The sequence below is a fragment of the Coregonus lavaretus genome (assembly GCF_964263955.1).
Source record: "Coregonus lavaretus genome assembly, chromosome: 17".
NCBI lineage: Eukaryota > Metazoa > Chordata > Actinopteri > Salmoniformes > Salmonidae > Coregonus > Coregonus lavaretus.
In genome coordinates this window covers 21969356-21997332 of record NC_140004.1, presented here as the reverse complement: position 1 = coordinate 21997332, position 27977 = coordinate 21969356, and the positions used below count along the sequence as shown (strand labels likewise).

The window sequence follows — 27977 nt, the reverse complement described above, 5'->3', positions numbered from 1 at the left end:
CCAGACCTGAACCCAATAGAAAATCTTTGGAGGGAGCTGAAAGTCCGTATTGCCCAGCGACAGCCCCGAAACCTGAAGGATCTGGAGAAGGTCTGTATGGAGTAGTGGGCCAAAATCCCTGCTGCAGTGTGTGCAAACCTGGTCAAGACCTACAGGAAGCGTATGATCTCTGTAATTGCAAACAAAGGTTTCTGTACCAAATATTAAGTTCTGCTTTTCTGATGTATCAAATACTTATGTCATGCAATAAAATGCAAATGAATTACTTAAAAATCATACAATTCGATTTTCTGGATTTTTGTTTTAGATTCCGTCTCTCACAGTTGAAGTGTACCTATGATAAAAATGACAGACCTCTACATGCTTTGTAAGTAGGAAAACCTGCAAAATCGGCAGTGTATCAAATACTTGTTCTCCCCACTGTATTTACATGTGATAAGGCCACACAGAGGGCCAGAGATTTTTACAGACACCTGTGATAATCTGAAGTACCCAAAAGGGCCACTAGATGTCTTGTGATAGATAACATAAAATCCTTGAAAGATACCAACATTTTGGTAGTTTACTGGTAAACGTAAAAGGTTTACAGTAATATACCCTCCATTTGCAACCCTACTCTTAGCTTTCATTTGACACCCAATTTGATATGAAACTTCACTCCTATGAACTTCACGTTTGAGCTCATGGTCCTTTTCGATGGAAATTTCCAACAATAAACCCATAATCTGAGCACAGACTGGCTCCCCCTGGTCCTTGGACAATTAGAAGTCGCTCCATATCCTCTAATTTGCTTCATGTTTTGAGTTCTAGAGGTCTGGTTGAAAGCCCACACCCACACCCTCCTCTGATCAGACTGGACTGATTGAACAGGTCAGCGCTGGTTATGGAGGTAGCAAGGGTTCCTTTTTTGTGGTTCTGTGGGCTTCTGGATAAACAGGCAGCTGCCATTCTGTCACTGGAGGGCGGGCTGTCCACTGGGCTCCCTGTACTCTAGCCCACTCCCTGGGTATGGCCTGGGATGTCACAGGAAGCTGCCCGGGAGCCCGTTCTTACTGTCTGCCGCAAATTACTGTGGAAGTGGTTTTCCCCAAAGGAGGGTGCCCACTCACTGGCAGCAACCTCTGCCCCCTCATATGGTTTGGACAAATTGCCACCCCACAGACTCACTTGCCCAGGTTCATTGATGATGGTGCAGTATCTTGTCTGACGATTTGCTGGTGGTTACCTTTAGTACACTATGCTCATTTTGTGAACCCAGACTCATACGCCTTATACAATATCAAGATATTTCAGAAAACCCAAGGGTAACAAGTAAAACATTTAGTTGGTCAGGATGAGGGACATCCTTTGGGTTTCCTCCACATTTTTAAACAACATTTCTGAATGTGCTAATTACAGGCTCCTTTGGAGAATCAATGATTGGAAGTAGAAGCTGGGTAACCGTTGTCCATTAAGTTCTGTGGGACCTGAAACATTGTATGAGGTTTATGGAGTCTCTCCACGGGCCACACAGACACGAATTAGGCCTAACTCCTTCACTGCCCAGTCTAGTATGTGGATAGGGGTGCTCTCCCTCAAAGCTAAATCCATGGTTTAAAAGCTAAAATTGAATAAGTCTTCCAGAAAATGTAAATCCTCTTCCAGAGCCACCACAGCATTTCGGTCTTTTTGGCAGAAGGTCACTCATATTTAAAACACACAGCATACACTTCTAACAACAAAATGCAACTGACTCTTTTTAATTGGTTGGGCCAGAGTGCCTTAGCCCATAAAAGAGGTACAACTATCAACCTTGGATTTTTGCGGTCTGAAAGTCTCTTACGCATCAGTAACAGTAGTCGTAAGATCACAGTATGCTTCCATATAACAACCATACAACAAGCTAAATAAAGCCTGGTAGCGAGTGTCTAGTGAAATTATACATGATTTAATTATCTATTGTCTGGTTTCATAGCTGTTGAAGGTGCACCACTAATGGAAGCTCTTATGTTGGCATGTTAGGTCATTTTTATAAGTTAGGGACAGGGAGAGGAGAGAATACTGAACACTTACTGTTTTGGAAACAATCTGCTTTTTTGGTTGTCCAATCTTGAAGGGCATCCTAGAAGCAGACAAAATGATCAATTGATGGGACAGACGCGTACATGTACAACTACACTCTGCACATCACAAAGACAATCTAACACATCCAAACACAGACATTTAACTGAAATGAGAGACATTTTTAAAGGGCTGGCAGACCACAGCAGGTACTGACTGGTAGGTAATAATGTGTTGTGAAGTGGGTACAAGTGAACAAGTGTATCCTATGGCTTAGTCACAGCCAGCCAAATCCAACACTGTTAACCCCTGGCCTTGTGGAGTGTGTTTCAGGAGCCCTGTGCCTTGACTTCCTGTCACCACATCTGGCTTCCACTGCTAGCGGATATCACTAATTAGAAGTTGCTGTCCCCTCTGCTCCTAGTGGCTTTCCTGCAACTACTCCCCACCAATCAAACACAGGCCCACATCAAACACAGGCCCACATTTGATTTGATTTGAGATAATGGCCATGGCCTGACAGATTGCTGTGAATTGAGACTGCAGAAAGGCAGTTCACAATGCATCACTCCGCACTCCTTACAGCCCCCAGTCTGTCAACAGCCTAAGCCTATGGTTTATTAAAAACTTCAGGGCCAGTATGATGACAAGATCCAAGGATAGCCGACTCATCGTCTGATAGAAGATTCTAAGATTTCCAAATTGTATTAATGGTGTAATGGTTAGGTTATGTGGTTAGATTAAGCATTAGGCTACCTCCATATGCAGTGTTTCCTCTATATTAATTACATTCTTGCCACCGCTGCCAAAAATAATGTAATTTAAAAATATATATATATTCCGTCCGAGACAAGCTTTTAAATGGAGTCGTTGGCTCAATGACTGGAAGTCTATGGGAACAGCTAGCATGTCATTGCGCTAACGCTAGTAGCAATGCACACTAGAGGTTGACACGGGAACAGGACTCCCGCAGTTCCCACAGGATTCCGGCAGGAATGGGAGTCAAGTTCTAGAGTCAAGTTCGGGACAGGACGGGACGGGACAGGATCGACAGTCCTCAGGAACGGGCAGTACATATATAGTTCTTATTCTTACAAGCATTTCGCTACACCCGCAATAACATCCGCTAAATAAAATATAAATGGTCATTTCCCCCCTCCCGTCGGCTCACTCTCGCGCATCGCTGCAGTTGTAGCCATGGCCACTGTGCAGTCACTACTCAGATGCCAACTTACGCCAATGAATGATGAAGCTTGCAAGAGAGGAATTGCGTTCATCCAACTGTGGGTAAGTAGAAGGGCTGCCTTCATTGCCAAAATATCGTAATGTGGTTGTTATCAGCTGTGTGTGCAGGGCAGGCAACTGTCTCGTGAGCGTTGAGCAGCAGCCAAACGGAGCAGTTGCTATGGCTACTCACACGTAGAGTGGGGGACAGACAGACGAGCAGCTAACGGAATAAGTTATTTCTGATTTCTGTGTGTAAAAATGAGCACGTGGCGGGAATGATTTTTATCGGGATGGGACCCAAAAGTTCTGGAGTTACATAACTTTTGGACAAAGTAAGGGAAGAATTTGACAGGACAAGAAGAGACAGGAATGGATTTTCACTCCTGTGTTAACCTCTAATGCATCCCCCCTACCCTTGCCACCACTGCTGAAAAAAATCCTAGGGGAAACACTGATACGTAAAAAAAAAAAGGAGTTATTATATTGTTAAATAGGCCTACACTGTGACATCTGATGATAGTTTTGATAAGTAACAGCTTCTTTTCTTAGTGCCATCAGTCTTTTATCCACCTGAAACCAACTTTCTAAACCATGTCTCGCTACGTAAGTTGTTACTTAAATCACCAGAATGATGAGAATCCATGAGGAAGAAAACATTGTCTTTATATAGCCGCTGCACACGGCTGTAGCATGTCATTGATGTGACACTAATAACATCCAAGCCACATGATGGACGGTTGCCGTTGACAGGCTCAGTGAGACAGCAGCTGCGTCAAAAGAAAGGTGTGTAGACTAATGAGATGGAAAGGAGAGGGTGTGAGGCAGGGCCGCGTTGTGCAACCAGGAAACGCCATTGATATGTGTGTGGCAGTTCCCTTAGATGACAGCTCAATCAGAAAGCCCAATACAGCCAAGGGAGGCAACAGGAAAATGGTCTTAATCCGAATTACAACAGAAAGGCTGCTTTCACTGGCAGGAGGGAGCATTAAGTCCCTGTCAAACTAACCCTGGTAAAGCTCTAGGAGAAAGATGACCTTTGATTCCCCTTTTGACTCCTAGAGTAAAGCAATGTTTTAAGTAAAAAATTGATGTATTCCGTTCATAAACCAAGTTCTAAGGTCAAAATGGCTGATTTCAGTAGGAAAAATATTTTCACCTGTCATACTTCTGACAACCCAACACCATCATGGAAAACTACATTTCGTCACCCACTGAAATTCCTGTGGTCCACAGGGTGACTCATCTTATTACGCATGCAACGCATCACCAGACCACTATGGCAGTAACTGGTCCTAACTATCTGAGCAACAATCACAAGACTTCGCAAGGACTATTATGATATGTCAATTGTATGTTAAACATGCAGTAACTTTCCAAGAAAGAAGGTAAGATCATTAAGGCAGCAAGGCCTGCTAGAGTTCTTGCAAAACACCCCGACTGTAGCCTAGGCTATATCTTTAGCCCTTCAATACAAAATATATTGGCCAAGTAGAATATACAATCAAACCTACTGTAACACAATAGGTCATAGACTGCTGTTTTTAATAAGTATACTTTGCCTTTGTGGACACTGCCTTATTTGCTCAAATTCCCAAAGCAATCCAGAGAGAATGGTAGGCTATATAGAGGGGTAGAGGAAGGAGGATGGTGTATGCTGTGGGAATCATTTGTTATGTTTCTTCACACACAGTGCCATTTTAGTAGAGGCCTGTACATTTAGAAACTTTGGTTAGTCTGTAAGCCCTGATCCCATGACCTACTCAAACAAGGGCAGGAAAGACACAGCTTGCACAGAGCTACATTAGGTAGGCTAAATAGAGAGCACAACCTTCTCTCTTATGGACAGATTTACAGCTTATTAGTCGAAGTGAACAGTTATTACAGTAAGCCAAGCACAACAGCACTACATTGTGCTCAAACTACAATAGGTTAGGCCTAGATGTCAGGTTAAACAACTGAGAAATAAGATGGCATGTTTTGGGGGGATTATTCTATATGCTAAATATCATGTCAGAAATGATCATGTTTAGCATCTTTGGACATGTTCCAATATTTGAATTCAAAACAGCAATACAGTACTTAGCCTTTAGGTCAATAACCTTGATATAGCCTGGGCCTATTCTGAATTATCGTAAAATTATAGTCTTGGTATATTTGCATATTAGGCTATAACGTGGCATGGGTGTTGTTTAAAAAAAAGAAGGCATACTTTCACTTCATGAATCAAGGAGTAGGCAAGGGCCAATTTATAGACAAAGTCTTAGGCCTTCATTTTTTATATTTAGCCTAAATGTCCTTACACAATTATAGCCCTAACTTTTTTCTTATAAAATGAAGCCCAATAGTCCTAACTTTCCCTGAGTTCTACTGTGGTCCACACAACAATATGGCTGGTGGTGTAGTAGGGATGTCAAATGTTCAGCCTGCTGCACAGACCCTCTAGTCTAGGGTGCCTGGTTAAATTGTGCTTAGGAGCATTTTTTTTACTTCCCTCCGTGGTTAAAGTAGGAGGAAATACACTTAGTGGCCAGTTTATTATGTATGCCATCCGTTCACGAAAATGGTTCACTCCAACAGACAGTGAGTCACGTGGCCGTGGCTTGCTATATAAAGCAGGCAGACAGGCATTGAGGCATTCAGTTACTGTTCGATTGTTAGAATGGGCAAAACGAGAGACCTAAGCGACTTTTGAGCGTGGTATGATCGTTGGTGCCAGGCGCGCCAGTTCCAGTAGCTCAGAAACAGCCGGCCTCCTGGAATTTTCACACATGACAGTGTCTAGGGTTTACCGAGAATGGTGCGACAAACAAAAAACATCCAGTCAGCGGCAGTCCTGTGGGCGAAAACAGCTCATTGATGAGAGAAGTCGTAGGAGAATGGCAAGAATCGTGCAAGCTAACAGGAGGGCCACAAACAGGCAAATAACAGTCCAGTACAACATTGGTGTGCAGAACGGCATCTCGGAACGCACAACTCGTCGGTCCTTGTCACTGATGGGCTATTGCAGCAGACGACCACACCGGGTTCCACTCCTATCAGCTAAAAACAAGAAGAAGCAGCTCCAGTGGGCACGCGATCACCAACACTGGCCAACTGAGGTGTGGAAAAACATTGCCTAGCTTGACCAATCCCGATTTCTGTTGCGTCATGCCGATGGCAGAGTCAGGATTTGGCAAAAGCTGCATGAGTCCATGGCCCCATCCTGCCTAGTGTCAATGGTACAGGCTGGTGGCGGTGGTGTAATGATGTGGGGAATGTTTTCCTGGCACACGTTAGGTCCCTTGATACCAATTGAGCAACGTTTGAACACCACAGCGTATCTGAACATTGTTGCTGACCAGGTGCATCCCTTCATGGCTACATTTACTATCATATATAAAAATATTGAATCGACATATTTAATTATGTTATATTACGCTAACTTCCCTATGGTGGACAGAACGTGTTACATTACACAGACTACTGTTTTCATCACACAAGAATTACAGGAAATACACATCCTTTTTACCTCAGAATGGTGATGTTAGTATTAAAGTTTATTGGCATCACGATCTCACAAAATCGATTGCTTAAAACAAATCAATATCTTTGGTTTAGTAACAGTGTTTTTGTCATACGTGCCAGTCTGTTGTGGGACTTAGAATGCAGCTGTCATTTTCAGAGATATGTTGATAAATGGCTACGACGGGTTGTCATCCATCAACAGATATATGTAGAATACCCAAGTTCATTGAGGTTTGTCTGTTAGAAGAGCGCAAACGGTACATGTCGCCACGGTTATTGTCCCAGTTCCATTGATTTCAATACAATATCGATGTGAGTGATTAATTTGCACACGCTATTGATTACAGTAGAACAAGTGAATGATTTCCAGTCTTAAGTGACCGCTTAGTAAATATTGGTGCGTGTGCAGTTTATAAGGTAGTAAAGGTACTAATTTAGCAAAATATAAGTAATCTGAACAAGTGTGACATGTGTGTGTAGGGAGTACGTTTTATGTATTGGTTTTCAAAATGTCACAACTTATTTCAGCATTGATTATGAATTTGGACATATAAAACTGGTGTTTTACAACAAAAAGCCATGACAACAGGAAGCAGCAACAGTATAATTCTCAATGTATGTTTTGGGAATATAAATGGTACTTTTAACATTATTTTCCAACAGGATTCTACTTCATCAGGTGAAAACTACTGAATAATAAAAAAAATTTTGGTGTGATATTAGTGAAATCATGAAAATATGTTTTTCCTGGCTAGGTGTAGGCCTATTGCTTAAAGTGTCAATATGCAGTTGAAACAATAACAAAGCAGCCACCCCACCACTGTTTTGGTAAAAAGCTGAGGGATAGGGCTGGAGAAATGTAACCACTCAAATTCAGACCGAGCTACAGATGCAAGGACTGACCAACCATGATATCAGAATTATAGTTTTAACCATGTTTTCTATACAGTGTTTGTTCACATTTACATTGTTAACAAACATTGGATTAAAGCAAACTTATATTTTGGGTTCTGATGGGGTAGGACAGTTGAACTAAGCTAATGAGGCATTTATAAATTATATTATTCAAGAATCAAGGACTAAGCTGTTTCCTTAAAGACGTCACTCTAGTCTAGAGGTATGCATGCCCAGAGAAACAACAGTCTTATTTACCATCACAGCCATTAGCTCTGCATTATAAAAATACAGACATTATGCTGCTACAGGAAGAACAAATGAATATGTTGGAACTACAAACGTGTACGCCATCGGCAAGGGGATAACATTAACTGGGGCTATAGAATGGAGTACAGAGGGCTGGTTGAGGACATTAGGAGTGTGATTGTTCTGATGACCCCTGAGTCAAATCACTGGCGTCAAAGAAGCTAGAGTGAGGGCCTGACTGGAATGCAATGGTCAGCAAAGTCCATAAAGGGCTCTTTCACTGGACTGGCACCCCCTTCTTGACCTCGTGCTTGGCTGTGCCTTCTGATGGAAGCGTCGCCTGCCAGCTATTGATCCTCAGCTATATGACGCTGTCTTGATTATTTAATCACTGACACATTATAGCCATGCAAATGGGGGCAGTCACAGAAGCACAAGAAACTACCAAAGATCTCCACCCAATAAGTCCCCTACATATATCAAAGACATGTCTGAAAGGGTGAGGGCTAGCTAATGTGTATGGAAAATGTTCTGTATGGCCTGTAAGGGTCTCTACAAGTTCAGGCTACAGTGAAATGTTGGCTGTCAAGCAAGTTCCTCCTGCCTAGCAGGCAACATTTTTTACCTAGCTAGCTAGCGAACGTTAGCTAAGAATGTAACTCCAAAGTTGACAATGTAAACATTTTATTTAAATTCCTTAGCTAGCTACTTAGTACTGGCACGAAACGATATCTGCTAACTAGATGGTTGGTTAGTTAAATTAGTTAATAGTTACTTAGTTGCCTATTTTACTAACTCTTACAAGCTGAAGCTAGCAAGCAAGCCAACAGCTAGCTTGCTAAGGTATCTAGCTAGCTAATATAAATAGCTAGCTAACGTTAGGTAGCTAGCTAGGTGCACTCATGCTAGCGTTTGAAAATGAGTTGACGACTTTGCAAGGCAACTGGACCTATACTGTTCGATATATCTGTCACCACATTAGCTACATAACTAATTTGTTTAATAATATATTTATAGATTACTTTACTGAAAGCTAAACCACACAGCCTAAATTCGCTAGTTTGCTAGCTAACAATTCAGCTGTCGCTAACCCCCACAACTTAACTTGTAGAGGCAAACTATTAGCTTGAAGGTATATTCGTCTACCGTTTAGCTAGCTGTCTTATCAAAATACATACCAGCTCATTTTGTCTGAATTTCTAATCCAGTTTCAATGTGCAGCTTTTCTCTCAGAAAACCTCATCCCTTTTCACAGAAAATACTAGATGAAGTGGCTACAGTAGTTAGTGTTCACGTGAGGTCAAGAGGATAGTAACTACGGAAAGCAGAAAGGCATGAACGGCGCACTTGGTAACATAGATATAAAGTAGAGATCGATCGAGATAAAACTATTTATGTGGGCTTGTCTGTTCAGAATGTCATTTGTGTAGTTTTAAATGTTATATTATAGCTTAGAAAATACATTTGACGAAATTATGCTTCTGACAGATTAGCTAAAATCAAGGAAAGATCAGAAATAAAAGAGATCCTGGACCTTGAGGATTTCGTCCTGGTCTCTGTCGATTTCAGGCCAGATGTGGAAGCATGGAGATAAAATACCTACATGGATGGAAGTATGATGCCATGCCAGTGAGTGTAGGCAGATCCCTTCTTTTTTTTTTTTAAAGTTCTTTAAAACCTGTGTGCCTAACAAAATGGTAATTCCATAGTAACCTACGCTTGTTGATAGGCATTTAACATAATGTTTCAGGCCTATTCCTCCACCAAATCAAAGATAATTTGAGTCTGTGTACATTCTGAAATGTTTTAAATAAGAATGTTATCTTTAAAAATATATATATAATACTGCAAATGGTACACACACAGTTTCATTTTCTTTATTCAAGTACTTTACATAGAAATAACAAAAACAATTGCCTTACAACAAACTGAAGTGCCAAGTTAACAATGAGGGGAGTACATCTCCCCACCACAAAAGGATAATAAATGTAATTACAATATTCAGAATTTATAGTAAGACCTTATTATAAGGTAATAGAAAACATGAAGTAAAAACATCCACAACTTTTTCAACAAGACCTCTTGTTTTCTTTGAAAAGAAGCCAACAAAAACAGTTCTCAAATCCCAGTGTGATTTTCCAAAATGTCCATATTTGTATTTCCGCAGTTTGTCCCATTTTACTAATGTTTAATGTTTTTATTGTAATAATTATTTTCATGCATAATAAAATAAAAATAATTGAGCACCACCTTTAGAACCTTAGGGTGGCTCTAAACATGTTTGGAACCTTTTCGTGCACATGCAAACGTGAAGATATACTGAAAAGGAAACACAGGAGATAACAAATACAATTTTCCCCAAAACATTTGAGTGCCATCTGCCAAAGTTTAACTTACTCTACTAAATATGGACCACATTGACCATTTTTGGTACCATCCTCAAGATAAGCGTTTAGGATAGCAATCTATCATCAATTTCAACAGTTGCAGCATTTTTGGGTCATTAAGATGAGAAGAGCTGCCAGTCATTTATCCTAGTACAAAAGTGGCCATGGAGGTTTTGTTTGGAATGTTTACTTTCAGTCTGTAATGTTCTTGCACAAAGGCAGCTTTGCAGTAAATTAAAAGAGTAAACACAGACATCAGCACATGGCCGCTTCAGCTGTAAACTGACTGAGGTCACATTTACGTTTGTTGCTTCTGTGGAGTTCTCATCGCATATTGTTCCTAATCACCCAACCCTGCAACCTAATTTGGCACAAACATGACTGTTAAGGTTGGCTTGAGTCCAAGACTGACCCGAAAATGACCAGGATGATGAGGAGAAGATATGAAAGGAGCTCTCTTATGTTAATCTCTTACACACTTAACGTATCCTCTCAAATCATACCAGAGCAAGACAAATACAAAAACATAAAGGAAATCAGTCTACAAATAGTTTAGCTCTAATTGACATGGTAATGTCGTCCACTGAAAGTACTGTGTTCAGATCATATGGGACAAACAAAGCAGTATTCAATTATGATTCATGAGGACAGTTCTTGCTTTCAGATCTTTTGACAGTGGTTTGATATTTAACAGTAATGTGAAATAAAAATGTACAATTGTTATATGTAATATAGACCATGCTTTTACAGGGTGCAATTTGCATTAATCCGAAATGTAACAGATGACATCCAGTTTACAATGTTGTAATAACATGTCTTTGGGTGACAGATGGAAATATGTTGGCGTATTCGCCTCTCTTCCGAGCACAACTTCCACTCTTCTCACCGAGAGCTAGATAAACACAGTATTCTTTCAAACCAAACCTCATTCAATACCAGAAACTCAACATTTGAACCTTCACGTACGAGCATCAAATCCACAGGGCTGCCATATGATCTCTGAGAACTGTCTTTGTTATTTTACTCTTACTGCAAAGCTTTTCTTGCTGAACCATGCTGGCTGAATGAAAAAGTACAGAATAATTCAGAAGGTATTTAGCTCATTCCCTATGGTTTTACATACCATGTACCCTTAAAAGAATGAAGACATCATTCTAAACCAGAAGAGGCTGAAACAATATCCCAAACCAGCAGATGATGTCTACACCAAATCCTTGGAGAGATTTGGTGTTCACTGATACAGATTATATTTGCCCTTTCCACCTGAGAGCCAACCCTGTCTCAGCTGTTGAGAATTCCATCCCCTCAGAAGTTAAGATGGGTTCAGTTGCTTGTGTACACACTTTTGACATTAAAGGCCAGAACTGAAGGAAGAAATTCAAGGATTCCAAGCCATACAGTTTTGTAGACTTCACTTAGCTTAAGGCAAATCACACTTCAATTGATACAGTTTTGATTCAATACAGACCAGTGTTATTTGAGCATCATTATATATAGACTGTAATCATCTACATTCCCCTTCTATATCCTTTATTTTCCCACTTTCTTAATGAACAATTATCTATCCTTTTTCAATTCCTTCCATACATCGAACTAGCTCAAGCAAAGTCCAGGAAATAATAATCATTGGCACCAGGAATACAATTGTCCTAAAATGCACTTCAATAAAGACATTGATTTACATAATAAGTGAGATGATACTCTATGTGTGAACTCGCCAACACTTTCAGACAATGCAAGGGGTCTGTTAATTTATCCATTTACAGTAGATGAACTGGAGAAAGACTCTCTGGGGCCAAATTAATTGGAAAATAAGTGGATACTCGCCAGGAAGCACAGCAATGAAAACCGGTTTGCACAGGAAAGAGGGAATGTGGCCTTGGAAGCACATTGGAGAATTCTGTGTTCTCAGAGAGCAATGCATTTATAAATTCTCATTGTTGACATTTGTTGACATTTTCAATCAAGATTTCTGAACGTTTTTACTATCAGGCACCTGCTATGACAATAAATAATCCATATCAAATACACAGAGAACACATTCGACTGTGGTGCACAAATGATCTCACACAGGGCCTGATGGGACAGGAGGGGAAAATAACTGCCCTTTCAGGGGAAAGACATCCTAGAAAAACATCAAGACCACAGCTGACAAGAGCATTGAGCACAGTGAAGACAACAATCTAATGTAGTGGATCAATTCCCAAACAGTTTGGATTCACATCCCTGCAATGAATGGTATTGTCCATTATTATCTATTCAGTGTTATAATTAGTGATTTTATAGATTTGACGCATTTGAGTGCATTTTCTTATCAGTATGACCTAAAAAAAATATTTTCTGAATCTAGAGACAATCAAGTAGTGTATAGCCTTCAGTCAATGTCAGACTTGGCATGTGTAAAACGGTATATTGCCTTACTGATCAATAAAAATCCATGTGAATAATGATTTGTTTTGCATACTGTGTACTAGGCTTATCTTTTTCCATATATTTGACTGAACTTTGGAATCCAATACATTACAGGTTTGTTTGCAATTGAAATACACACAATTTTTGTTTAAAACTGTTTTTTGTTTATTTCGCTTAAGAACACATTAGTGTTTCCTCAAACCACTTTCCACTTAGAACCCTACAGTAGGTACAAATAATATTAGATAGTTTTGAAATGGAAGATAATGCACCCAATCTGGCACTCTCTCAATGCTCGTCTTTTGCAATGACTTGTGTTCACAAAACATTCTGCAGTATTATTACTTTACAAGAAGCATTTTAAGACACCTTCTGCACAAGCATTCAGTCAGTTAGAAATGTGTGTATTTTTATATAGTGTACGTCTAAAACACTTGCACACAAATGCACAATTTAATACTGAAGTGCATGGTGCCTTCCACAATCTGAGTACAAAAGTTTAAGTAATATACCTCTTTACATCTCTCACTGTAGAAAAAATAACAATCCCTCATTTCTAAATTCAGAATCTCACAATAGTAGGAGGTATAAACATGGCAATACCATGTAGATTCCATGGTAGTTCTTACAGGTGTTGCTCATTGTAACAATATGCAAAGCATTTGCGTCCCTTTCATTTTACAATATCTCTAATTACATGCATGTAGCTGGCAGGTCTCTGTCAGTGAAAGCGCAGGTAAAAGGCCCTCTAATTCATCTCTGCTTTTATCCAGATTTGTTGTCGGCTTGCAGTAGCCTACAGAGGCAGGTATTTCAATGTTTTAGTCTTTTTCTCTACACTCTCAACATTACATTTCAAGATTGGTCGAATGTGTCTTAAATACATGTATAAATGTGATGAAGAGGAGTCTTCGGAAGATAGACGAAAGCTACATAAAACACTCTTACTTAAAATATATATATATGAACTTAAAATATATATATCTTATTTTTTTATCTTGGACATCTTAGTAGGCTATCTTTCATGGATGTGTGTAATTTGTAGTGAACATGTTGAAAATGTGTCATTGGTTCATGATTATTTACCATTAATGTTGCAATCCATTTAATTGTGGGTGCATCAGACCACAATAGATTACCACCAAAGACTGGTCCATTGATCACAGGATCATGTTTGGATGGGCAAAGTCAATGATTCCTGGGGCTTTTTAATGCTAATGTTTTAAGCTTATAGCAAAAGGCTTTTGAACCATTGAACTGTAACTGTGATGCAAATAATTGCAAAAATAATACTAAAATAAAAACTATTTTAGAGTATTTTGGGGCTACCAATCTGCCGGACAGATAGTTTATGTCTTTGTGTAATGTTTGGTTAATCACAGGCACAATTAAGAAAACAAACGTAGTAATTATTGTCCCAATATGTTCGGCACATTCTGTTGAGAAACAATAAAAAACAAAGTAATGAAATACTTTTTCAACTAAAAGAAAGGCAATCGAAAGTGCAGTAAATAAGGTATCCAACAACAGTACACAAATACAACCAATTGCACTTTTAACAACCAGATGAAATAAATGCATACATCCCAAACATAGCTCACCTTATTCTATGCCTAGATGTAATTCAGTCTCAAACCAATGGTACAACATTTTTTGAATCCCTCCTCTGCCTAGATTCTTGGTGAATTTCTCAGAAAACACAAGACATGATATGACTTCAGAAACTTGAATTGAATTCTCAAAGATATGCCATGTCCTCTTGGACAGCCGGTGCCATGATGCCCATCTGCTTGCTGGCATTCACACAGTTGTTGGCCCTACCATCTATGTCCTCTCCTTACCCTACTCTTACAACAAAACAAGCCCATCTCCAAATAGAGGAGAGGAGGGAAATATTACCTGGAAATAAAAATGAGGAGAGATGGAGTGTAAGAGAAAAAGAGAGAGAAAGAGTCATCTATTTGTCTCATTGTGGATAGGATCCTTCCCCAGTCTTATGTTAGGGCATGGTGATGATCCATCCTAAGCACAGGTAGTGACAGTCATGATGTTGCCATCGCTGGTTCCTCCACTGACACCACAGGAACTGGGGGGTGAGCTGTGGCTGCCAGCTGCCCCACTCCCCTTGTCAGCCGGCTTCTTGTCCTTCTGCTTGAGGTGAACTCTGGCATGTCTCTTGCGCTCGTCACTCCGGGCAAACTTGCGTCCACAGAACTCACAGGAGAAGGGCTTCTCGCCCGTGTGCGTGCGGATGTGGGTGGTCAGGTGGTCGCTTCGGCTGAAGGAGCGCATGCATATGCGGCACTGGAAGGGTTTGTGACCCGTGTGGATGCGGAGGTGGCGTGTCAGTTCATCTGAACGGGAGAAGCGTCTGTCACAGTTTTCTGCTGGGCAGGCATGTGGCCGCTCATGCACAGGGGTTTTGCTGGGCCGGTTTGGGTACTTCCGTGGTCGGATTGGTTTGAGTGTTAGCCTCTGTGGTGGCTGGTGGTGCTGAGGAGCAAGCTGCTGCCCACCCATGAAACCTGGATGAATCTGCTGCTTGTCTTTGAATGCTCGAATGGTCTCCAGCGGTGTGATAGGTGGGGGGTTGACGCGAATGGGGTCCATGGACTGGAAGGGCTTGTGCTCCATCACGCCAACCTCACCCTGATGATGGAAGAGGTTGTAGTCTGGGATCATGGAGAAAAGGCTCCCGTCCATGGAGGGCTTGGAGGTGGTGTGATAGTCATTGCCGGGGTAGCCGAGGGCAGTGCTAGTGGCAGGGCTGTGATGGAAGGAGACCTGGTCCTGGTACAGGTCACTGCAGGTGGAATAGGCGGGCAGTGGCGGACCGTACACCTGCTCCATGTCTGAGGACTGGCCGCCCATGCTGGCCCCAGAGGACGACGTCTGTGTGGTGATATTGCCAGGCGACGGGGAGACGCCCAGGATCCCAGCACTTACTAAACTAATGATATTGTTGTCTGAACACCAGCCGGAGCCCCCGATTCCACCCGCCGAAGGAGTGTCGAAGGCAAACTTCCCCAGATAGGTGACGGTCTGCCCACTGCGGTTGGACTGGAAGTTGGAGCCGTACTGGATCTCCGAGGTTCCCTTATCACTTCCCATCCCCAGATCCATGATATTATCTGGATGACAGGGAAACAAATTAAATACGTTTTAATGAATCGTTCACCCAGCTGTTATAACATAAAAATGAAATACAACTAAAAGCAGAACCTGTTAGAAAAAACATACATGAAAGTGTGCAGTACAACTAGTGCAGAAAAGTTTTTTGAAAGTCTAGGAGCTACTACGCTAGACTACGCTAAATATGAACTTGCTTGATTTCAGTCAGAGTCCTCGATTAGTCCGAAATTCAGCTTCTCTGCATATCTCTGCAAATAGTCTGCCAATAAAAAATCATAAAACAAAGCAGTCCAATACAGTTCATAGGAAAAAGTTAGCGGTGCTGTCAGACCTGCAAGTTTATCGACTGTCTTGTGCATCTGAGACAGTGCTCTCTCGCTCAGATCCCACAAGCTCTCATAAATCAAGACCTAAACACCCCCTTTGATCCAGTCATTATATGTCTCACAGGACGACAGCCACACTGAATGGCAAGATCTGATTTCCACACAACAGGGTGCAAGCCAGACACCACTGCTAGCACTCTCACAGATACATGCATGTTCAATGTAGCTGCGTGGGTTAGCAGAAAAAGATATCTACTCAAAATGAGAAAATTCAACTGTAAAGTATACTTCCTACTCAGATCGTAGGGTCAGCTATACACATCTGGCCATAGCAATGCACATTTGGCCATCTAGGTAAATGTCCACACTAACTTTCTTGCTCTTTTGTCAGTGTGTTTTTCACTAGTACTGTAGTAGTCTATCTTAGGTATTATAGAATATCATATGAGACACCTGCAATGAAAATATCCAAATGAATGCAGTTTTGGCACAGCTTTGTGCAGATGTTTTAAAAGGTTTTGTGCAGACATTTTAACAGAATTCATACAACAGATATAAATCAGCCCATCATTCACGTCGCAATAAATTATACACAGGGGTGCTTATATATTCAGTCCCAGTAATTACTGTCTGTTTACCAGAATTTGGCTAAGGGCAAAGCATGATGAAGCAAACAAAACCAAAATTACATACATTTCACACAACTATTCAACACGAGGTTATATTTGAATTGTTGTGGAGGTGAAGTTGAAGAAAACAAGCCTAAAAAAATAGCCAATGCTTAGGATTGTGTTTCATCATGTAGGCTATAGGAATACAAGGCAGTCACTATATTGCTGTAATCTTCCTCAATATTTTGATTTGTTTTAGTTAAAATAACATTTAAGCAGTGTCACAGATGTTGCTGTCAAGTGAGCTGGTGTTATAACTTTGGGGTGAATATTGTGAGAGAACACCACTTGCACAAGGGTCTAGGTACTTCAAAATGTTGCTCATCATAGGGAATAGCTATCAAAATGTTGCTCATCATAGGGAATAGCTATCAAAATGTTGCTCATCATAGGGAATAGCTATCAAAATGTGTGTGATTTGAATGAAAATATCCAGTCAGATATGATATGACATGAACATGTCACATTATCATACATTGATGGCTAGCTGGCAAACACTTGGCTAACCTAAGGTGTGAGGCATGTAAAAGGGTTTTCATCTCTTTCATTACGTTTTTCAAAAATCGTATTTATTCCCGATTAGTTATGAGGAAAATGCTGTATCTCTGAGTATCGAGAGGTGATAGGCCTAGTTATATCACAGCAAAAGTCATTTTAACGCATCGGCAAACACTACTGTACTAGGGCACGGGGACGGGTAATGATAGAACATATATCAATATTAGAATTAGACGTGGTTGGTGCTGTGTTTTCAGTCATATATTTGTAAAGGTTAACTACAATTTAGCCTACATTTGCAAATAACAAATATACATAGATATTCGATAATCAATATCGATTATATTTGGACAATTTAACTATACATTGATGAACCTATAAACAATACTGACACTTCAGATGGCTATATAATTATGTAGTGAAATAGTTAGACTACTGTATTATATTTAATTAAGTTATTAAAGACTGTATAGGCCTTTATCTTTAGCTTGCGGCTAACCACAACTCTAACAACAATTAGGCATATTTTCTGTCAAATGCATTCATTTTTGAGTGACACACTTTCAATAGGCTACCATAAAATTGTCATTCCTCATTTATTGACATACAGTTCCGAGGTCCAATTGAAATGTGCTATACTGTACCGCTGACTCTAAATTTGAATAAAATCTGTTGGTGTGTCTGAAGCATATTTGATCTGAAAACATGTATGTGTTGCTCTCAAGGTTCGTTTCGATTATCATATAAAAGTAGGCCTACATGTTCTTCTAAACTTCACTTTAGAATTGACAAACACTTGCATTCAATTTTAACAGAATAAATTATCATTGTATGTCACACATCTCTGAAATTGAAAGTTGCTGTCCTCTGGAGACTTGCATTCCAGTGAGAACCAATAAATAAAATGTCTTCATAGATTTGTATATGTAGCCTAATCATTATGGTCGAATAGCCTGCTATAAGGCCTATAGCCTAGCCTACGCGTGAGGCTAGTCATGGGAAAGTTTGAAATGCAGCGCCGGTCGAACGCCCACTATATAGGGGATGGCCATGCCACACATAGCCCAATCCAAAAACAATATCTAAATTGTCGACAAATATACAAAGAATGATTAATTAATTGATTAATTTAATGTTGGCTAGAAATAATGAATGTGTGCAACTGTCGTTTAGAGCCAGCAGTGGCACATTTATTTATAGACTATCAATCAACAAAACGATGGCTTTATCATGCTTCAATTTAATTTAACAATGTAGGCCTTTCATAGCAAGTCAATTTATGTTTTTGTTTTGGTGATTAGGCCTACATGTATTTTTAATCTATGAATCTTACGCCAATTTGTACGTTTGTAGACTTACTTTCACTTTAAAGGCATGCCAATCATTTTGGGTACGTTTTCACCAGAGCAGATAAGTTCATGATACTATTAATTACTGTTTGACCTTACATGTAAATTGCAGGTTGTGAAATCGTGACAGTTAACTCATAGGCTTTTGACATCGTTAGGCTACGCATCATATTTCTGGCATAAAAGCTTGCCTCTCATATGGTTAACACTAACAGCACTTGTTTTACATGTCATCAAAATAGTAGGATCTAACCTTTGTGAAATATGTTATCAAAAACAAGATATTCAACTGAGATCGAGTCTGTGCGTAACAGCCCGAAGCGCAAACAGGTGCCTGGAAGATGTTCCCGGCGCGCGGGCTCCAAGACAACTGTTGCGGTGCCTGCACGCTCTCCACAGCTGAGACGCGCTGTAGTTAAAATAGAGCCTGGATAGAACAGAACCCAATCACATCACAAACAAAGTAAACTATGCTTACCTGTATTCATTTGCGAGTAGTGGTTTATAGAATCCGAATTGGTGAAAATGTTCATAGACGTCGGAATGTCCTCTTCTGCGTAAAGACTGTCAGGAATCGTGTTTATTAAACTGCTCATGGTAAGAGGGAGCTTGTCCGCTAGTTTCCCTGTCATAGCAGTTATTTAGTCTGACATAAATGGCAACGTGCAGGTGTCCGAATAGATCACCAACAGTGCTTTCAAATAGAAAACACAGTAGATGATGATCTATACGGGTTAGAGAGTGGAGGAGAAAAAAAATCCTAGATGTTGTAGGCTATCCAAGTTCCCTTCAGAGACAGCGTTGATATCTCTCCGTTGAGACACAGTCGAGCTGAATTGTCACAGGCAATTGTTATTAATCTAATATACAATGATACCTGTTTTTTTTGCTTGTTGGGAGTTTAAAGTCTGTGAATCAATGAAACCGTGGTGGTTGCACAAGTGTAGCGCTGATCTGTATTGCTCGGATAGGGAACTCCAGCGCTTGCTGGTATTAAATAGGGGGACGGAACATTTATGTGACGTAGATGACCATTTATGGATACACAATGCCAGACCGTATACACACGTCACCAATGGAAGCATCTCATAGTGGAAACGTTAGAGTCCGTTGCAGTAAGACAGTCTTAAGCGACCGATGAGCTCGGTGGAGCGAAGCCTGTGTTGGTCTACTATGCTAACTGTAGACGAACTCACATTTTATAAAGTTTTCAACTAATTGGCATAGCTTTGTAATGAAGCATGTTGTTCAATACGAGCTATTCGTGTTGTCCTCGAGAACACATGTAACTTGTATCCTTTGTCATATTGGAACACTGACAACTGAACCACAAATCAAAATAATTCTGGCCAAAATGACATTAGAATCATCATATCCATTAATGTGTAAAGCTGCTTTTGCAAAATCATCGCAATTATTCGGTGTGAGATAAAAAAGAAAATATTCCAATTAGGCTAGACAACGGGAATTCTACATTTAAATGGGTGACAGTTTTCAGGTTTCAACATATAGGCTAGTGGACATTGTAAAGGTAAGCTATGCTATAGCCTACCTACTGAACCAGTTTAATCCATACACAATATGCTCGCCGGAGACAACTATGCATAACATTCTGAAGATGGCATATCAACTCCTCTCTTGAATTTTTTTTTGCATGATTTAAGTCATGAATACTATATTCACATCTTAAATGTATGTACATGTACAGTATTATACACATGTATTACATCATTACACATTATAGTAAAATAATGGCTTTATAGCCTACAAAATCCATATGGAGGCAAATACAATTGTATGGATGCGCACTCCAATTCAGACTTTTGATTACAGTGGGCTCAATGACCCCAACTTGTGTGTCTCTTGTCATGTTGCACCACACGGACTTTTTGACGTTGACCTGTAGCTTATACAGTAGCGTAGTCCTGCTTGAACTCTTTCTCACTTTATTTGCACAAAAATAAAATCATCCCCACACTGTGCATAATGAAACAAATAACTTGTACAACATAACGCATAGGGGTTTAATTGTCCTTCTACTGTTTAAAACCCTTTTCATGTACCAACATTGGTTTACAAACACAGTAATTGTCAGAGTTAATCGCTTGTAAATATTGCAAGCGCTCTGTGAATCCACAGGCTTGCTTTGACTGAAGTGGAAACTCCAAATAAGGCATTGATCCGGCACCGCCCCTCGTTGTCTGTATTTGGTTAGTAAAGTTCCGGTGAAGCCACTGGTGAGTGGAAAAGAGATCTGAACCACAGATGACACAACGTCATGGATCATAATTCAACAATTTGAGGAACCTGAGAGACAAAATGTTATGTGTTTCTTACCTAATTAATAGACCCTCCCTTGTTTGTATTAGCCTACTGTAAAGAACTGTTAGGATTCTTAGGAAGTGTCCATATGGCAGGCTTGTGAACTCACTACTATAAGACACTGACTACTAGGTTATTACTAAGCTAGGACAAGCTATTACCACTATACCATCACTCACTATTCACTAATGACAATAACAATATGGTCAGACAAACATAACTGGCCACTGGTCTGTGGCAATATGGGGCTCATATTAAAATAATTCAAAACTCTCATAAAATGTGAGTGGTAGATATCATCACATTTGTTTGAATTTTTTTTTATGTGGTGTGACATTTCTGGCCTTGAATATTTAAGAATGAGAGATTAAACAGTCTAGTATTAGCTCACAGACAGACTCCCTTAATAAACAGAAAATATAATGTTTACTAACAGAACGCACGAGGAAGTCCTGTGTCTGATCCCTCTAAGGGCTATGTGGAACAGTCAGTGTGTAGGTGAGCCATGGGGGTGACAAGCTCAAATTGCCATCTGTGGATTCAGGGTCAACTCAAGCCTTTTGGGGGTCCTAAGGGAAATTTAGTTGGGGGGCAAAACATTTTAGTGCCCGCCCTCTAGATGGCGGAGAGATAAATTAGAAGTTTTAGAGTTCATTTCTTGCAATTCTACACATTTTGACATTGGGCGTAGAGAAAATGTTGTAGTTTAAAAGCAAGTTTGCTGCAATTCTAAAGGGGCAGAGAGAAGATTTTTGCAGTTTTATAACTCATTTCATGCAATTCTCATTTTGCCATGATTTATGCCATTTTAATATGAAATCTGAGTGAGAGTGACTAACAAAGTCAATGGGGGTCCCCTGAATGTCAGGGCGCCTGGACACTTGCCCTGCGTGCCCGGTCGTTAATTCGAACATGATTACTACTAAGTTTAGATAGCTGACTAGACTAACTCACCAATATACATTATTTTTTTTGCTGACATGGGTTAATTGAGTGACTGTCAATGACTGACATAAGCGAAAAACTGCTGATGCACAACCAAATTTCGAAATTGCACCTTCTATATTCTTCTATTCTAAATCGCAACAGCAAGTTGAGACCCTGACTGAGTTCCTAAATTAAAAAAGCGGTCGCTTATGTCGCTTATGCCTGGAACCGGCCCTGTGTGGATTATTTTTAGAGTGTCCTCACTGTACTGGAAATACAGTAGAATCAGGGATATTATGGTTATTATCTGTGTTTCGATTTTCTTTTCTTTCAACTCAGAGAAAAAAGTCTGAGTCTGAAAATTCATGTGTAAAGAGATGAATCAGGCAAAATGTGTTTTTTAATCCAGAAGTGAATGGGAATATATGATTGAATAATGTATTTACCAAAGATACTCTCCCAGCTGATAGGTCATAGGCCTTTAGCAGAGGCCCACAAAGATGTATGCGTCTAGTAGTGCAGGTGGAAAGCAGTGTCATTGCACCTCCCTCTAGTAAATGACCAACCCTTGACGGTTCTTTCAGAGATGAAAACCAGTGAGTGTGATGAGGTGATGTCGAAGGAGTCAGGCGCAGGAGGGTAAATCACAGAATAACAGCCTTTATTCCGCAAACTGCCTCAAAACGCTTCAGTGCGCAAAACAGGTGCACTGGAATATACAAGGCACACAGGGAAATATTCCGGCGATACAAAATACACAGAGCTCCACCGAGCTTCACTATCCTCCACAATAAGCAATCACACACATAGACAAGGGGGCAGAGGGAACACTTATACAGGTACTGACCCAGAGGTCAGGCTGACCGAGACCTCCAGATGTTCCATGAACGCCTTTCAGACCCTGGATGTAAATTGGGGACCCCGGTCAGACACTACGTCCTCTGGCACCCCGTAGTGCCGGAAGACGTGAGTAAACAGGGCCTTTGCAGTCTGCAGGGCTGTTGGGAGACCGGGCAGAGGAAGGAGGCAGGAGGCTGTTGAAAAGCGGTCCACAATGACCAGGGTGGTGGTGTTACCTTGAGAGAGGGGAAGATAAGGGAGAAAGTCAATACACAGGCGGGACCATGACTGTTGTGGAACTGGTAAGGGCTGTAACTTACCCGCTGGGAGGTGCCTATATGCCTTACTCTGGGCGCACACTGAGCAGGAGGAGACATACACCCTCACGTCCTTAGCCAAGGTAGGCCACCAGTACTTACCGGTCAGGTAGCGCACTGTAAAACCGATACCTGGGTGACCAGAGGAGGGGGATGTGTGTGCCCATTGGAAAGATGGACATGGACAAGAGACGGCACGTACTGCAGCCCAGCTGGACACTGAGGTGGAGATGGCTCTGTGTGTAATGCTGCTCTATGTCCGCGTCCATCGCCCATACTACCGGCACCACAATGCAGGAGGCCAGGTTTATAGGGGTGTTGTCTATGGGCCTCTCCTCTGTGTCATACAGCCGTGACAGTGCGTCTGCCTTCACGTTCTTCGTACCCGGGATGTAAGATAGTGTAAAATCAAACCGGGTGAAGAATAGGGCCCACCTGGCCTGGCGAGGGTTCAGCCTCCTCGCTGCCCGGATGTACTCCACGTTACGGTGGTCTGTCCAGACGATGAAAGGGTGTTTCGCCCTATCGAGCCAGTGCCTCCACACGGTCAGGGCTCGGACAACGGCCAACAGCTCCCGATCACCAACGTTGTAGTTCTGCTCCGCCGGGCTGAGCTTCTTGGAGAAGAAGGCACAGGGGCGGAGCTTGGGTGGCGTGCCCGAGCGTTGAGATAGGACAGCGCCTATCCCTACCTCAGACCAGCGGAGCCGGGACGGCCCACCCTTCAACAGAGATGTGATGGTAGCTGCGACCTTGCCAAAGGCCCGGATAAACCTCCGATAGTAGTTGGCAAAGCCAATAAAGCGCTGCACCTCCTTAACCATGGTTGGAGTCGGCCAATTATGCACGGCTGAAATGCGATCTCCCTCCATCTCCACACCTGAGGTGGTAATGCCGTATCTGAGGAAGGAGACGGACTGTTGGAAAAACAGACCATTTTCTGCCTTGGCATGAAGGTCATGTTCCAATAGTCGGACCAGCACTTTGCGAACCAGGGACACATGCTCGGCGCACGTAGCAGAATACACCAGAATGTCATCGATGTAGACCACTACACCGTGACCAAGCATGTCCCGAAACACCTCGTTCACAAAGGACTGGAAGACAGATGGAGCATTCATCAAACCGTAAGGCATCACCAGGTATTCGTAATGCCCTGTGGTTGTGCTGAATGCTGTCTTCCACTCGTCCCCCTCTCGGACACGCATCAGGTTGTACGCACTCCGGAGATCTAATTTTGTGAAGAAGCGCGCCCCATGCATTGACTCGATCACAGATGGAATGAGGGGTAGAGGATAACTATAACGTATTGTCCCCTTGTTCAGTGCTCGGTAATCAATGCAAGGGCGCAGACCTCCGTCTTCCTTCTTCACAAAAAAAGAAACACGAGGAGGCAGGCAAAGTGGAGGGACGTATGAACCCCTGGCGCAGGGACTCGGAGATGTACGTCTCCATCGCCTCCGTTTCAGCCTGCGACAGGGGATACACATGACTCTTGGGAGGCACAGCGTCTACCCGGAGGTTTATCGCGCAATCCCCCACCCGATGAGGTGGTAATTTGGTCGCATGTATTTTGGAAAATGCGTGCGCCAGATAGAGGTATTTGGGGGGGATGCACACAGGAGAGGTAGTGTCTGGACTTTCCACCGTGGTTGCACCTACGGAAACACCTAGACACCTACCCTGACACTCTCACGACCACCCCGTGAGAACCCTCTGAGGCCATGAAAAGGTGGGGTTGTGTAGTGCTAACCAGGGAACACCTAACACAACAGGGAAATCAGGAGACTCAATATTAAAAAAGGTGACTTGCTCTCTATGGGTCTCGTGTGTAACCATAGTGACTGGTGCTGTAACTTCCCTAACGAACCCGTACCCTAATGGTCGACTGTCAAGTGCTCTGATGGGGAGTGGAATGGATAGGGGAACCAATGTAAGGCCTAGACTATGTGCAAATGACCTGTCCATAAAGTTCCCAGCTGCGCCTGAATCGACCAGCGCCTTACACTGGGGACCTACTGTGTAATCAGGAAAGTGGATGTGTAGGGTACAGTGCTCAGCAGAGGGCTCTGAACGAGTGTGGGTGTTCGATACCTGGGGTGATGCAAAAGTGCCCTGCCTGCCGCCTCCATACCCAAAAGTATGCCGACAACAGCTTGCAGGAGTGACACTGGCGCTGTCATCCTCCGCTCTCCTGGATCGCTGCTCCACCCAGCACCATCATCTCGTGATCTGGGTTGGGGGGGAGAACAGGCAGGCCCCTTCCAGGACGTCCTCTAGAAGCCAGCAGGTTGTCCAACCGGATGGCCATGTCCACCAATTGATTGAAGGACAACGTGGTGTCCCGGCAGGCTAGCTCCCTTTGGACTTCCTCTCGTAGGTGGCACCAGAAGTGGTCGATGAGGGGCCGTTCGTTCCACCCGGACCCAGCCGCTAGAGTCGGAAACTCCAGGGCGAAGTCCTGCGCGGTCCTCGTCCCCTGCCTCAGGTGGACCAGCCGCTTGCCCACCGCTCTACCTTCGGGCGGGTGATTCGAAGATGGCCCGAAAGAGGCGAGCGAACTCTCCGTAGTTGTCCTTCACTCCAAACCGCGTTGGCCCACTCGAGGGCTTTCCCAGAGAGGCAGGAGACGAGGGCGGACACCTTCTCCCGCTCCGATGGAGCCGGTCTGATGTTCGATAAGTATAACTCCAGTTGTAGGAAGAATCCCTGGCAGAGGGCAGCTGTCCCGTCGAAATCCCGTGGTCGGGGTATATGAATCCCTCTGGGTGCTGGGGTGGGGGTGGCTGGATCCGGTCGCTCAGCTGGTCCTCTTCTCTCCAGGCATTGGACGAACTGGAGAACCCGATCCATCGCTTCTCCCAAGCTGGCTAGCATCGTCGAATGCTCCCAGACCCGTGCCACGACTCCAGGCATGTGCTCCTCTCCTGCTGACTCTATGTCTGGTGTGTGATTCTGTGATGAGGTGATGTCGAAGGAGTCAGTTGCAGGAGGGTAAATCACAGAATAACAGGCTTTATTCCGCAAATACAGAGTTACGCAGTAATGCGTCAAAACACTTCAGTGCGCAAAACAGGCGCACTGGAAAATACAAGGCACACAGGGAAATATCCCGGCGATACAAAATACACGGAGCTCCACTGAGCTTTACTAACCTCACAATAAACAATCACACACAAAGACAAGGGGGCAGAGGGAACACTTATACAGGTACTGATGAGGGGATATGAACCAGGTGTGTGTAATAAACAAGACAAAACAAATCGAATGATGAGATGAGGAGCGGCAGTGGCTAGAAGGCTGGTGACGACGAATGCCGAAGCCTGCCCGAACAAGGAGTGGTGGCAGCTTCGGAGGAAGTCATGACAGTGAGGGAATTCCCTTTGAACTAGAACACCAAGAGGTTCTGACTCCTTGCCCCTCCAAAGCCTTTCCTCTGGGGAACCCTTTGTATGGGGTGGAGAGAGGAAACTGGGCCGGCTGGAATATGATAGCTGCCTGTTGTATTTCCTAGACGTCCAGGTACATGAGGTGTCACAGTAAGGGAAGCAGCATGCATGGTGGAAGTGATTCGTTACATCACCTGGATCAGAGCTCCCTGTCTGGTTTGCATATGGGGATTCCGTGGAAGCACCGGCTTGTCCAAGATGGTTATCTAGCTCATTTTAATACAGTGCCACTATGGATATATAATCAAATTAGTTCACTTTTTTTCATCTTCATGGGGGCCAATTCAAATGTCTGTTCCTTGTTGTATCCAATGAACAGTATAGCCTATTTATTCCTTACAAGAAGAAGATGATGATTTATACATGTTATGAAACAACAATAAAAGTTGCCCAATACCATATCTTTATTTTACCATATGGCTTCTAATACTGACAGTAATACATTGTGTTGCTGAGTATGATAGCTCATATTGCTAAATTAATACGATTTGCATACATTGGTATCATAAATCATAGCGAAAAGGCTACAGCCCTGTAAAAACAAAACAGCAAGGTTCCTGAAAAGTTGTAGAACAATGTCCACTTTGGGCCTAATCTAATTTCACAGTCCATAGTGAGGATGAGAAAATGGATGGCTAGATTTGACACAAGAAACCCTATATGATATCAGAGGATAGAGGTTTCACATCTATTGTAAACTTTCATCACTTATTGTTATGACCAGTAACCACAGCAAGCAGTCTGAGAGCTGTTTAAAATGCCTTGCCTTGAAATATACACACCTACAGACCCAGGGTTTCTGTGATGAGTCAAAAACAATATTCTTCCCACATAGCAAGAAAGTATGTGTGAGTGTCACATACTAAATGCGTTTTTTTGACTACAAGATAATAATATTATTGACTTATCCCAGAGATGGCCAGTGACAGCATGTAGGCTACAGTATGTGTCACTGTAAATCCCTCTTCTAAATTAACATGAGTTGGAAGATGCCCAGGTTAATAGCACAAACTCTGAGGAGAGACAGACAGACAGAAGCCTCCTCTGCTGCTCCTCTCATAGTCCAATGGGGCTGGAGGACTGGGCCAGCCTGCTAAGGTGAGATGTCAATGTGTAGAGTCGAGAAGACTTGACTCTTGACATACGTGAAACAGATGGTACAGCATCTCACGTTCTCACCACTCTTCCTTAGCAATAAAGTAATGAGCTGGAGTAGAATCCCAAGTGAGAAATATTTTGCAGGTCTCACAGTTAACCAAAAGAAGAGAGAAATGGAGACTCATTCAAATCATTATGCATATTAGATCACTTGCTACGGTTAGGCAATTGAATTGATTATGCAAATTCCTTTTAATTAATGTAAATTTGAATATATTAAGCAGTTATTAAATTATTTTCCATATTATCAAGGGATGTGAGAGATTTTTTTTCTG

At 42.2% G+C, this 27977-nt stretch overlaps 2 protein-coding genes across 3 annotated transcripts in view; both read right to left on the bottom strand.

The window, feature by feature from the left end:
- LOC311144450 (bridging integrator 3-like) overlaps nt 1-9240 on the bottom strand; it is a 41732-nt gene extending 32492 nt beyond the window's left edge. Inside the window, exons 1-2 of one of the 2 annotated variants that reach the window (XM_084180469.1) lie at nt 9093-9240; nt 2053-2101 (exon numbers count right to left, since the gene is read on the bottom strand). In XM_084180469.1, the coding sequence (XP_084036595.1) occupies nt 2053-2101; nt 9093-9100 (57 nt within the window). In that variant the 5' untranslated portion in view covers nt 9101-9240. The remainder of the gene's footprint in view (nt 1-2052; nt 2102-9092) is intronic. The other variant, XM_084180470.1, reaches the window with a different exon arrangement.
- Nucleotides 9241-12869: 3629 nt separating this feature from the next.
- LOC311144447 (early growth response protein 3-like) lies at nt 12870-19606 on the bottom strand. The gene is made up of 2 exons (XM_084180465.1): nt 19168-19606; nt 12870-15844 (listed from the first exon to the last, which is right to left on the bottom strand). Exons 1-2 carry the CDS (start codon nt 19319-19321, stop codon nt 14736-14738), a joined length of 1263 nt encoding a protein of 420 aa, XP_084036591.1. The 5' UTR covers nt 19322-19606; the 3' UTR covers nt 12870-14735.
- Nucleotides 19607-27977: the final 8371 nt, after the last annotated feature.

Bases quoted from the DNA above. Each gene is read 5' to 3' on its own strand.
- LOC311144447 (XM_084180465.1), bottom strand. From the start codon at position 19,321: ATGACAGGGAAACTAGCGGACAAGCTCCCTCTTACCATGAGCAGTTTA. The intron at 15,845-19,167 runs GTAAGCATAGTT...CCTGTCATCCAG, and splicing joins CTACTCGCAAATGAATACAG to ATAATATCATGGATCTGGGG.